Source organism: Spea bombifrons, chromosome 6 (genome assembly GCF_027358695.1).
Source record: "Spea bombifrons isolate aSpeBom1 chromosome 6, aSpeBom1.2.pri, whole genome shotgun sequence".
NCBI classification, from domain to species: Eukaryota; Metazoa; Chordata; class Amphibia; order Anura; family Pelobatidae; genus Spea; species Spea bombifrons.
In genome coordinates this window covers 15,375,232-15,390,074 of record NC_071092.1, presented here as the reverse complement: position 1 = coordinate 15,390,074, position 14,843 = coordinate 15,375,232, and the positions used below count along the sequence as shown (strand labels likewise).

Genomic DNA, 14,843 nt, shown 5'->3' with positions numbered 1-14,843 from the left:
TAAAAATGTAATGTTTGTTTATTGGTTACTTTAAGAGATTAAAACAAAAAACGACTGGCACTAGCAGTGTCTATATACACAGTGTTGCATCGTTGCATTTGACACTGACACATTTGGCATAATGTTTTTGACACTTTAGTTGCCTGCACTGTTGCCTGTTGGTTGCCTATGTTGCCCAGTATTGCATTATTGCATGTAAAAGGTCTCAGCATAATCCACAATGCTCAGTTTTGCCATTTTCATGAACTGGTCCTTGTAAGTCCAGAATCATAGACTGTGATATAAGACCGTAGTGTTAAGGCACATTTGGGACCTTACAGAGGTTTGTAAAGAGACTGCAGCAGTCTGGGACACTGAATGGCCAAAAATGAACATGGAAAATTGCCAAACAGGAATTGCTTGTCATGAATCAACAGTGCCTTTTAACATAAAAAATGTAAATAATGGCATTTGAATACCATCTGTCAGGCTAACTACAATTAACGGTTCTTCTTACAGTCACCTTGATTTTACTGGTAAAGAGGGACCATTAACATGTTCAAGAGAACATTTTATGAGGCTTTCAAGGTTAACTTTTAGCCAACTGTAAATCCTATTGAAATGCACATCTGAAGCATTTTCTGCTGAGAAAGATGCTGTGTCACAACATTGCTTAGACTTTGCAAACTAAATTTCTTCTTATCCTTTTACCTTACATTTCTTATTATTCTTTTACCTAATAACCACGGGTTGTGTCCAATGTTCTATAAAATCACATTTCTCTTGGCCATATGCTATATAACGCTTATGTGTTAAAGGGGATATATATTGAAAGAAATGTATTAGTTTTTTAATTAGTAGTTGGTGGTTATTGAAAAGTGACATCTTTGTCTGTACACTTTTTTTTTTTATTTAAATCTATATGATTCACGTGTTTTCTTTTTCATGTCAAATGATAGCACCACTTTAAGGCATACCCCTTAACATTTCAGGTGTCTAAAGAAGACAACCTTTGTTGAGTGACAGGATATAGTCGGTACTAGGGGCATGGTGTGACCACACATACCTACCTTTACCCATCCAGCCGCAGCACTCAGTCTTAGCGGGTCGTAAGGGGGCTGCATGGGAACCACAATGCTATGAAAACAGGCACAGGAGATAACATTCAGTACCTTGAAGTATATATCTGATATCAGAGTTTCTGATATCCTAGGAGGAGTTATAAATTATATTACATGGTATTTTATTCTGTTGTGCTATTGATTTTAGATAAAGATGTATTTTGTTATATTTTCCCACATTAGAAATGGGGCTTTCTGGATGTGCACTATAAAGGTTTTCTAGAATTCAAGATGGGTAACTTTTTTTTTTGGATCATTTAAGAGACAATAAAAACTGCCCAAAAAGTACACTGAACAAAAAAGCAAGGAAATGTAATGTTCTAAACTAGACCGTTTCAAACCACAAGAACTACTATGACAGCTCATAAAATTGAGATTTTTTTTTCCTGCTTAAACTGGTCTCTGGTTTATTTTGCCAGAGTGCATTTTCCCTTCAGGAAGTAGCCAGTGAGGTTTATTTGACTTTCCAGACCAAGGAAACTTTGATCTTCTGGCTCTGTCACATCTCAAATTACATAGCACTTTTTCACTGCAGTAAATCTGCTGCAGTTAATGAGAATAAAATTTCCTCCTTTTTCACCAGTCAAATGCTGTGAAATGTTAAGCCAGTCAACTTCTTAAAGACTTGAAATGTAAAGCTCGAAAGCACAACAGCCAGTTTTAATCTGCTGTCTTTGTAATTTATTTTATTGGCCCTTTTTTGTTCCTATGCCTCTTTTCTCTTCATTGAAGACAACTGGTTAGCTTGCAAAATGTCTTTCCCTTTTTAAACAAAGGGCTTATATCATTTTATTTGAGTAATGTCAATATTGAAAATTTATACGAAATAAATTCACATAATTTTAGAATTACTTTGGGTGTGACTAAAGAAATGGTGGCATGGAGATTGAATGGGACTATGTGGTTACAATTGCAAGACCATATAATTGAAAGTTAACAAAACAAGGCTTAACATGGGTTTATAAAGGAAGGCCAGTTCTGTGTTTTAAAAACAATATATATATATATATATATATATATATATATATATATATATATATATAAAGTTGCAAACCCTTAATATTTGTGTTGCAACTGATTTAATGATAACAGTCCAACTAAGTGAAAGCCCCTTCCATATATCAGATATAATAAAATATCTCCCTTCACAGGAATCCGTAATCAGTTTCAGAAGTTTTTTCTGCAGTTTTGAAGCTATGCCGTATTAGTCTTAAGGCATATGTGTACTCATATTTGTATCTAAAGTTCCTGTATATGCAAACCATGCAAAATAGATATTTACTGTCCAAAGGCACACATTACTGAAAATACTGTAAAGGCATACCTAAATACAGGCTCCTGCGCCCCACCCCATGCTTACAATTGAGCCATACTGCCTCAATTTCCAGAAAAGGAATAGACACTGCTAGTGGACCGTGGAGCCTGAGTAGCAGGCCAAGAGAGCCAATGAGGGGGCCCATTACAGATCAGGGATGCTGAGGTGTACAATTACATCCCTGATTGCTACTCTGACAATGGTGATGTCGGCACTAGTCTTAAAATATGGTACCTACTGGGTTTAAATGTCAATACCTTTCACTCAGAGCTTGTTTACTTTCATTGTTGGTTGACCCTGATTCCTGATCCCATAACACGTTCACACACACACACAACATAGTACACCATCCAGCTCTTCCATTGTCATGCAGAGTGTTAGGTTTCTGAAAATGAAGAGGATATGCCTGTTCCTTTAACCAAGAATTACAGTGCTGTGCTACGTAAATCAGTAAATGTTAGTGAATAATCCTATTTCATTTCACATTTTAGTAATCTCAAATAGTGTTCCATCATTTGCATTCACTCTGAATGGTTTGTTATTGTTTAATTGCTGAACTCAATACCCAAAGGATGGTACATGACAACTAAACAATACATATTTTTGGCTGATTGTTCATTCTTTCATTTTACATGAGCAAGATAGTCTTCTGTTGCTCAGAAAAAAAAAATCCTCACCCTCTCATGAATTATTCAAGTTATCATACAAAATACATATGCTCATACCTAGATTAATTATCTGCACTGGGGATATCATTGCAACCCATTCAGCTTGTGCAGTTTTAGTATCCCTTATCTTAAATGCTTGAAACCACAAGTATTTGGATAAGGGATAATTTTGGATAATGGATCGGAGGCAGTGAAAGATCTAATGACGCCTCCTTCCTGTCTCCCTTCAGTAGTGAGTATACCTTATCTCAAGTTCTCTTATCAGAAAAAAATATTTCGGATTTCAGATAATTTCGCATAAATTTTGAGTAAGGGATACTCTACTTGTAGTAACATAGTTGCCATATCCCATGCAGCCCATACCTTGTGTGTGTATGTATGATTTGTGTATATATATATATATATATATATATATATATATATATATATATATATATATATATATATATATATATATATATATATATATATATATATATATACCGTATTGGCTCGAATATAGGCCGCACTTTTTTCCCCCACTTTAAGTCTTTAAAGTGGGGGTGCGGCCTATATTCGGGGTCTAGCGCCGGGCAGGCAGCGGGGTTAGGATACAGATCCCCCGCAGCGGTGCAGGGGACCTGCATCCTACTCCCCGATACGCTCAGACAGCCTCCCCTGCCAGCACTTCCCACGGGGGGGGGTGCCGGCACGGGAGGTTGTCTAAGCGCATCGTGCGGACCGTCCGCACGATGCGTTTTACCTCTGCCCACCCCCGACTTACCGGAGCAGAATCCCGGGTGTCTTGCGGGGCCGGTGGGGGACATCTACGCAATACACGTATACAACTTCCGGTGCCGGGGAGTCTGCTCCGGTAAGTCGGGGGGGCAGAGGAGGACAGTGGCAGCATATCTCGGGGGGGGGGGAGAGGACAGTGGCAGCATATCTCGGGGGGGGGGCGGACAGAGTGGCAGCATGTGTTTTTTGGTGCTTTTTTAAAGAAAAAAACTTTTTCTTTAAAAAAGCACCAAACTTTTAGGGTGCGGCCTATATCCGAGCCAATACGATATATATATAAAACGCTCCCTTGTATAAGACGCACCTTAATTTTGGGGGCCGAAATTAAAAAAAATATATATATATATATTACATAAAGTTATTGTACTGGCTGCCTGGGCATGATATGAGTGTGATTGATGTTAGCTGCTAGCAATTGTTAACAATCACGCTCCCATCACTTTCAGCCTCCCTGTCCCCCCCCCTACACACGGATCCGTGCTAACACACACACATGCATACTTACATTCATTTATTCCCCCACCTTACCTGAACTGCAGATCATCTGCTGCCGCTCCCAGACTTCCACGGGGGCCTCTGTTTCCCCTCTGCCTTGCTCAAGCAGGAACAGGAACTGAGCGGAGTCATGTGATGCGATGTGCATTCACGTGACTCTTCTGGGTTCCTGTGTCGCCGCAGCGGATCAAGAAACGCTGCTGAGCAAAATAGGTAAGCAGGTCCCCTTTCTGGTTCACGTTTTGTTAAAAAAAAAAATATCTACCACCACTGTATAAGACGCACCCAATTTTTAGACCCCAAGTTTTTCTAAAATCGTCTTATACATGGGGAAATAGGGTATATACATAAACTTCTTACCAAGCTATGTAACCTTCTTGCCTAGTCTAATTGACTAGAGAGTCGTCAAAAGGCACTGCACTATAAAGAGTCCTCAAGGCCTCTAGGTTTATCCTGGAGTATCACAATTATACCCTACTGATGGCACAGATCTTGTTTTATGTTAAAAAAAAAAAAAATCCAATGATAATTTTATAGTATAGCTGAGCGGGCTGGCATCGGCTCAAGCACAGTGTTAGCTGTGGGTGGTAGACATGTGGAACAGCCTCCCAGCAGACGTAGTAGAAGCTAACATAGTAAAATAAAAAAGTGGGATAGACATATGACTTTCCTGAATCTAAGGCGAGACCAAGAACTGACAAAACAGACAGACTAGGTTGCCGCAATGATTCTTATCTGCCGTCAGATTTTTTTGTTCTGTTGCTTGCAAGGGCTCTTCCTTCTGTTGTAGACGAGTCTGGTTTGGTTCATGCCACGCACTGGCTGATTTTCCAACCTCAACATTATAGCCATTTGTCATATATAAGCCATTATACTATGGGATGAAATAATGCCACTGTAAGGCATGTTAATAGTAGTGTCATTTACATTATTTTTAGACATGTTTTCTGTAAGTTTTTGTAAGTTCTTACCTCACTTTACAATTCAAATTTTATGAATAGACACAATTCACAAAATGAATGCTGACAGCTAGGTTTCAATCGAGTCTTTCCCTAGGCAATTTTGGAGGCAGACGTAATGCTGGAACTGGAAAATCTACATTTGAAAATCATACCTGTAACAGTTTCAGTTACAACTCAAATACATGATTCACCAAAAAGAGCAGAAGTGCATATATCATGGCTGCAGTGATTTGACACATGAACACGTGAGGCTCGTGTTTGAGCTGTTAACTTGCTAGCGACGATATATATATATATACAGCAACTAAAGTTGATGCACTCAGCAGGTCTTCTTTTTATAAAATGTATTGACATGGTGAAGGTCCAACGTTTCTCAATAAGGCTTTCTCAAGAACAGCTCATTGAGAGCCGAAACGCTGGACCTTAATAATATACATTTTATAAAAAGAAGACCCGATGAATGCATCAACTTTAGTTGCTGTATATATTTTTTGTATTGTTAGCACCCGGGCATATTGCAACTGTTTCCAGTAAAGTGAGTGCGTTACATTCTATATCTTTGTGTGTGTATATATAATCTACATCCTATATATATATATATATATATATATATATATAATGGAACATTAATCCCCTGGATTTGTGTATATGGAACCAGCAGCCTACTGTTGCTGCAGTTCTCCAAGGTAGAATGTAAAAGTAACCCTGCATGTTGTCAGTTGATCTGTAGCTATATTATGTTTCTTTTTGGGGTTATAGGTTATACGTTTTTCACCGAAATAACACTGTAGCAAAACTGCAGAAATTGACCCACCCTCCAGGTTCCATTAAACCAAGAACTGCACCAGCACTCAAGGATTCCAGAGAACAATTCTTGAAAATAACAGTAATGTAATGGATGGTTAGTTTTTGTTGTTTGTTGCAATTATGGGTTTATCTCAAATGTGACAGGTCCTCATTAAAAACACATTTATGTTTTTAGATACATGATCTACACACATGCTAAAGTACAAACTTGTTTCCAATCAGCCCTTATCATTGATCAGAAGCTTGTAAAAACAAATCTTCTGCAAATGCTAAGATCACTTTCCATTTTGACATCTGTTGTAACATCCCCCTCCCCTCCTTAAAATTAAGCTTGCGGCAAAGTTCATCTGTCACTCGGGGAGGGTAACAGATGAAAGCAGCAACCAGAGTTACCCAAGTAATCTTACGTGTCACAGAATTGAGCCTCAAATTAAATTTGCCCTGACAGGGCTGGCAGGCCAATGGGAAAAAGAAATATTTGTGCTTATAGAAGCACACATGGAAGGACTGGGTGTATTACTGATGGCTGGAAGTGATTTAAGTCTGAAAAAACAAATCATTAAGAAAGCACAGGGGGGTACAAAATGCAGCTCATATATTAAGTCCTCAAAACAACCAGAAAACCAGCAGTTTAGTATTACATTGTACTTAGTCACTGCGTTCAGTTTAACCTAGAGACCTATATCCTGGAACATGTAAGTGATAAGATATGATAGACTACAATGTTTGTAATTCAAAGGCATACTAATTTATGTATCTGGCCCCTTTGGGGATACATTATATATTTGAATTCATACGTAATGCTCTGCAGAAGCATCTACCTTCATACACTGCCTCATTAAATGGCTGGATGGTTTCACTTATCATTTACACACAAAACTAAACTATGTCAAACAAAGCATACCTATTTTTTTTAAAAAAGCATGATATTCAGAAACAAACTATGCCAAAAAGCTTCACATCTTGCCATGAGGTTTCATTCAGTTTTTGTTTTGTAAGATAAAATTATTTAAAAGAGCAGTCATGCCTATTTTGTGAATTTCAGTTAACGGATTTAATTTAAATCGGCATTAGTGAAGAAAACCCAGGGAGAAATCTTGTCCACGGTTGCCACTGACACTTCTGTCTGCTGCACTTGGCTGATGGGAATACATGCTCATATATTGCCAATGCATTCTACTATAGTAGCTGGGTTCAGCACCGAAACCAGCGATGATGGGGTTTATTCACTAAAGAGAGGTAACAGGTGCTAGGCTATTAGACAAGATAACTATATATGCCACTATACATGGCACAGAGGGGCCAATGCGACTTTAACACAATCATGGGAAGAGATCTCATATTAAAAAGTATCTGACATTGTTGTGTACTTTTGTGACATCACATTCCCTTTGTTTGGCATAGGGAAAAACTGTGCTTTTGTGATTTGAAGATTTGTAACGTTATCGAAATCATTTATTTTTTTCTTCGGTTTATTTTATATGTGATTCCACATACAGCCACCAGAGAGTGTGTACCATTGCAAGGAGTGTACCATTGCAGCGTATTTTGGACTATATACGTGTGTGTGTGTGTATATATATGTATATATATATATATATATATATATATATATATATATATATATATATATATATATATATATATATATATATATATATATATATAAAAAGTTGGGTACACAAAAATGAAACGGGACAATAAACCATGACTGAATAAGCATAAAAGAACAATGGAAAAAACTTTATTCTAATTTGTCAGTGATCATGGTAATTATAAAGCCATATTTAAGTGGTATTGTGATTTGAATGTACCTTTATACATTTGTATATTTAGATTTCTTTGATGTCAGATTTTAACATGATCTCTAACATTCTTACATTTGAAAGATAGAAACTGCAATCTAGGCTCAGTATTAAAACCTTACTTACGTTATATAGTCATGATTGTATGCTGTCTTTAACCTTACCTTTATCTTTTTTCCCCTGATCTAAGTTTGTCCGAGTAACTTCTTGCACATGCTCATAGACTGTCTTACAGGAAAGTTCTTCATACACCAAAAATCTTCAAAATGAGTTAACTTTAATGTTGCTTTCCAAATTGTAAATCTGTTATGTAGAGGATTGTAAAAATAATGAACTTAATTCTGTTCTGTGAGGGAGTTAAAGGTAAAGATGGTGTAAATAGTAAAAGAGTTAGATATTTATAGAGTGAGGGAATAGATTTATAGTTATACTCAATATAACACAAAACCAAGGACCAAATTAGGCTTGAGGTTTTTACAGGAGCAAAATGGGCAGACAAGATGGGTCAAATCGTGCTTATCTACTCTCAATTTCTTTTCAAATTCCTTTGCATGCACTAGGATGCATTGTAGTCCAGGCAAAATTGACAGTAGTTTTTTTTACATGAAAGTAGTACTGCAGTGTGCTAAGCAGCAATCCAAATTAAAAACAAAAATATCTCAATATATATATCTATATCAAATCAAGTTGCATGTGTTTTTTGCATATTTTCTAAGTTTTGTATTATTTTATCAGTGCTGTGTGTTAATGAGTTATATTGGTAGACAGTTACATCATTTCTTTGATGCTGTAGCAGTCCCCAATTTATAAATTTGTAGTGGCTAAAGGATTTTTTTTACTGTAGTTCTCTGAAACCCAACAGTTTTTCATCATATTGCAGCTACATGCTGTAGTCATAATAACCGTATTTGTAACTTTATACCTACAGTGTTCTATGAGGTTGCTATTTATTGCATTATGACTCTAATAATTATATATAATTATACCCTAAAGAAAAACCATCAGCTGGGGAAAAAAGCAATCGCACATTATTGGTTTATTAACTACCTGTGGGCAATTAATACTAATCTAACTTTTCATTATTGTAACAGGACACTATAACAGATGTACACAAATACATACCTGTATTTGTATTATTCAGAGAGAGTCATACTATCGCACAAGATCCCTTCTTGTGCCATGTGCTGAAATTGCAACACTAAGATCCAATAAATTAATTCTATAGAAACTCGTATCACAAAATGTTTTTGTGACATGATATTCTACTTTTGTGAGCTTTAATAACCTAAACACACACACATAATTTGTAGTATTTCCCATGAAGCATATAGATGTTACAGTTAGGTTTGTTCAGTCATTAGTTTAGAAATGATGGTAAACTGGTGTTTTGAGTCACCAATGAGAAACATATGAACAAGTCAAAATCAATTAAGTGTTTTATTCTTCTTACTGAAACTTCATGTGGGCTGTAACCAGTGTATAAATCCTTTCGATAGATGACTGAAAAGTTGATACTCTTTAAAAGTTAAACTCAAGGGATTGATACCTAATTGCTTTCACATTTATAATGCCAACTACAGAAAAAATGAATAGATTGTGGTGGAATAATTTAAAACATTACCTTGTTTCATTGCCCTAAATTGGATTGTGTCTGATAGCGTCATTTTAGTTAACTCCTTCTGTACTAAAATGATATATTCTAACCTTTTAGTAATTGTTTATAAAACTAATATTGTATGTACTTACCAGTTCTGTATGCTTAATTACATCTGGCAAAAAAGTGGATATGCTATAATGCAAATGCTTTATAAAGTAATTAAACTAATATATAGAGTATTTTCATTCTTATAGCTAAAATGTAGCAATCCATTTTGTGGATTCTGTACATTGGAAAACAATATTATTCGAGTAGGGAAAGGACACTGTACATAAAGTGCAACATTTACAACTCTAAGAAAAAAGATCTATGTAGAATCCATGCAACATGTACTTCTAGTGATTATTACTTATGTGTAGGCCCAAAGTATCCTTTAAAGTGCAACATACTGTTACTGCACAAGCATAAATCAGTGTTACCTTTTCTGTAGGTGCATGAGTTAGCAAGACTTTGTTTCAAAAGCTTGCATCCTGCAATCACCCTTCATGAAGATAGGCAAGTGTTAGTGATTTCAAAATGTAGGTTAATACACTGTTGGGCGTTTTGGTTGTGATCTGAAGAACAAACATATTTATTACCACCATATACATTGAGATTAAAACCTTTGCCACCGTGTATGTACCAGGTATGTCACTAAAACTGGTTCTACAGGACCAATTACCTACTTAGTATGTGATGAATTAAAATTGGTTGCAAACCACCAAACAAATCCAGGATTGTATGCAAAGGGCTGTCGGATGAGCACCATTTACCCCATTTATTTTTTAATGCCATAATGAAAGTACTAACCTGCAGTGGGAGGCATGACATGACTCCCTGTCAGATGCCATTACCTACTCCTTCTTGTTTGTGCTGTTTGCTCAGAGTATGTCTAATAGATAGGGCCAATATATAGAAACAGATGTATACACATCTCCTTTTTAAGACCATAAGCATTATTGATAAAGGAACTATTAATGTCATGGAAAGCTGATGCTAGATCCCAAACTTGGCAGCAGGAGCCAGAGCCAAACTAGAACCACCTAAAAGCATAACCTACCCCTAATGCAGTAGGTCCTTGTAGTAGATGGCATTGGCTTCAGGACTAGCAACTCAAGCAGAGCCTTGGTCTGACAAGTGCAGCATCACAACCAACTAACCAAAATATATGTTGAGCATTTTATTATGTTAATAAAGTGACAGCTGAGGAGGTATAGATGAAACCAATTTAACAATGCAGAAGTAAATAATGTGGAGAACTCTTGATGTTGATTTTGGGTGACACTGAGACAGAAACTCTAACATTTTGCCTTTCTCTATATACTTTGGAGCTGACGGATTTGGGCAGTGCATCATATAAACCCACATATTAGACAGTAGAGAGAACCTTAAAGTACTGCCTTCTTTTTAAACCATATAGATACATACACCCCGTACTGCCTTCTTTTTAAACCATATAAATACATACACCACAGTAATTATAAGTACTGATATGTAAAAAAAAAACCCTTAAAAATGAAAAATAAATCAATCACTCATATAAGTGTTTTAAGAGACAACACACATAATGAATTTCTGTTTCTTGTGTGTTCAGAGTTCCATCTTGTGGATGACTGTATTATTACAAATCCCATTCTAAACCATTTGTAGAATGTTGTGTTCAAATAGTTATCAAGCATTGGAGGTTGATTTATGGTTACTAGGTTGCCTCTCATTTGTTCATAATGTGGACTAATCGCCAATAAACAATAGAAAATGTTGCCCATATGTTTTATTAAAAATAATGTCTTGCTCACAAAAATCTATGCATGTGTAGGTAAATATAAATACAATACCATTCAAATGTTTGTGGACATTTCTGTGCTTTTGAAAGAAAATGTTGTCCATTAAAATACAGTGACCCCAAGCTTTTGGGTAGTAGTGTGTATACATAGATATATTACTATATTCAGTTCAGATTAAATTATGAATAAGCTCTAGTATAGGAGTGAAATGTGCTAATCGTCTGTCAGCTTGATTTTTTTTTTCCTCCCCACTGATTGTGAGCACAATTTATTTACGATAAAGTGCAGTGTTTTCAACTAGTGCGTGTCTAATTGTTATTATTGTCTGATGTGTTAATGTGTTTATTGGTTTCCCTGTGTTTATTTGTTCTGTCCTTTGGTTATCTTTCAACCACTCTGCATATTGCTTCAGACCTGATGAAGAGAGGATAACTCTCGAAAGCTTTAAAATTTGTTTTACATCGTGTCTGCTGGACTAATATGGCTAAACCCTTTTACACAACTTTTTTTTATATACATATAAATGTCCTAAATCTTGCACCCTGACTCTACACACAATCATTATATATTATAGTCTTACATATAGGTTTTGGCAAAACTGTTTTGCACTGTGATTTTTTAGTAAATGGCAAAGGGGCTACTCCAAACCCACAGTAAGCCAAAAAACAACCATTAGTAGTTGAGAGTTGCTTTGACCCAGACCTAATTTTACCAGTGATAGCTAGAGACAATGTTTGTGGTAGATTCACATATTGCATGGTCTTTGGTTCTTATGATTTTCAGTGATCCTTGGCAAGGTATTAGTTCCACAGTTATTTATTAATGTGCATACTGATGAAGTACACTAGTATACAAAGCTTCTGATATTACTTCTGAGACATTGTCAATAACATTTATATATGCACACACATTTGAGGATGGGGTCCTACCAGCTTTAATTAAATTAATTGAAAAATATGTCAATGTATGTTTATACTAATGCTCTCTTTGCTCTTTTCCCCCAGAATTGGTGTTGATGGCTTTGGACAGCCTACTGGAATACCAGGTCGACCATCAACAGCTTATGGCTACAGACCGGATGAACAATATTATTATGGCTTTGGTGCAAGATAAAACCAAACATGATTCCTAAATTATCTTATATTATTATCTTAAATTAGGATAATGTTTATGTGTAGCCAGTTTCACAGATAACACGGGGAACAAGCATGCTTCTAAACATTACTGCTATTATGGACTTTAATAATAATTTAATGGAGAACCTCCACATGAAATCACATTATGTAGAAACAAGAAGCCACTTTTTGTGTGTGGAGAGGTGTTAATATAATGCAATGCAATGTAATGTTTAAATTTACTCTTCAAAGATGCTGAAAGTGAAGGTAAAATCTTGTATGAATGTATATATGTGTATGTGTATATATATATATATATATATATATATATATATATATATATATATATATATATTACACAAATATGATTTTGAACCATAAACTTAAGAATGCTATAGATTCAGAATGTTCCTGTTGTATGTATGCATGCTAGTTATGGAGCAAGAGTGCAAGATATCATTACAAAAGCAAAGGGTGTTGTACCACATGCAGAGTTAAATAATGAATTTGTCACTAGGTTTGATTTTCAGTTTTGGAACATGTACATTCCATCATGTATTCTACCCAGCATTATATGCTAGAATAAAAACATAGTTTGTATCACTTTTAAGAGTATTGAAACATACCGTAACGCAGACTGCATCCATGCTGCTACTAATACCATGATATTCACTAGTGGGAGACATGGCGAAGTATAACTGCTGCATATTATGTTCAGTAGAAACAAAATATTTATCTTGACATCGCTAAAGTTAATTCATTACTGTAGATGCTTGTATAGTTTAACGTGTTTGATAAAACTGTTCATTATATTTCCATATTTAATGACATACTAATATTCACTTGCTTGTTTGTGATGAATAAACATGATTAACATGCACAAAATGTTCACTTAAATATTCAATATAAAATACTTTTATCACAGCAAATCTTATTTATATGGAGACAAGCTACAACATAGGAAAATCGGTGTCCAGATAATGTGATTGGCTCCTGCTCCAATTCATTTCAGTGGGAGCTCAGCTTTTATTGACTAGAATGGCAGTGCTACTGATCATGTACAACAATTGTATGTACCAATACCTTGTGCTTTCAGTAGTGGCAATTAGGGGAGAAGATAGTGGAGACAGAAATCGTATTTTCTAATTCCAGTAACTAATGAATGCCAGCGGAGTTCATGGTCGACTCAATGACTACAAGGTTCCCAGGTCCTGTAGCTGCAAAGCAAGCAACCCTCATCACCCCTCCACCACCGTGCTTTGGTATGAGGTGTTTGTGCTGGTGTACTGTGTTTGGCTTTAGACAAACATGGCTCTTTGCATTATGGCCAAACATCTCCACTTTTGTCTCGTCTGTCTAGAGGACACTGTTCCAGAAGTCTTTTGTGGTTTGTTCAGAGGCAACTTTGCAAACCTAAGCTGCGAGGCCATGTTCTTTCAAGAGAAAGTCTTTCTTCTGGCAACCCTTCCAGACAAACCATACTTGTTCAGTCTTTTTCTAATTGTAGTGTCATGAACTTTAACATTTAACATGCAAACTGAGGCCTGTAGAGTCTCTGGTGTAACTCTTGGGTTTTTTAGAATGTATCTGAAGATTGCAGGGTCTGGCCTTGAGATGTATTTTCTGGGATGTTCACTCCTGATAAGATCAGCAACTGTCTTGAATAGTTTGCACTTTTGAATAATCTTTCTCACTGTAGAATGGTGTTATATATATTTGATTATATAGTGAATTGATATTTATAAAAATAATTAACAGTATTCCTGATGCAGATAGAATAAGACATAACCATGCTACTATTATCTCCCGAATGGGGTGAGTTCAATTCACACTATATATAAATTAAACATCAATTTAAACTATTTAGAATAAAATGAAACCTTAATACATTACCAGGAACTCTGTGGGGAGCGTAGTTAATCAGCACCTCAACCAGTCATCAATTATTTGCCTCTAGGGGTTATCCATCATCTCCCCCTAATCAATTCTTTCCCCTTGTTTGTACATGGGCAGAACATTGGGTAAAGTCTGTTTTTAATCAGTAGGTGGCACTCTTTCCCCAGGTATGAAGACCTTAACTGTCATATATTGATCCATTGCATAAAATATTTGACATTAGATTAGAATAAACTGGTGACTAATACATGATTAAAATATTTTCATTGGTTATATTATTTCTTTAACTAGGCTCAGTGAATAGATATTTTCTTATTGAGCTAATATAAACTAATGTTAAATGTATCTATATATATATATGTGTATATGTATATATAGATGCATATAATCGACAGACAGGATAATCAAATGGGATTGAGTTCAAAATACAGGCAACATTTCACACTGAAGTACTCCTCTATATCAGTGCACATCGTCAATGGT

At 35.8% G+C, this 14,843-nt stretch overlaps 1 protein-coding gene across 1 annotated transcript in view; it reads left to right on the top strand.

The window, feature by feature from the left end:
- The window catches only part of KIFAP3 (kinesin associated protein 3), a 69,023-nt gene extending 56,378 nt beyond the window's left edge, over nt 1–12,645 (top strand). The window contains exon 20 of the mRNA XM_053469412.1: nt 12,354–12,645. Within this exon, the coding sequence (XP_053325387.1) occupies nt 12,354–12,462 (109 nt within the window). The 3' untranslated portion in view covers nt 12,463–12,645. The remainder of the gene's footprint in view (nt 1–12,353) is intronic.
- The last annotated feature ends 2,198 nt before the right edge of the window (nt 12,646–14,843 follow it).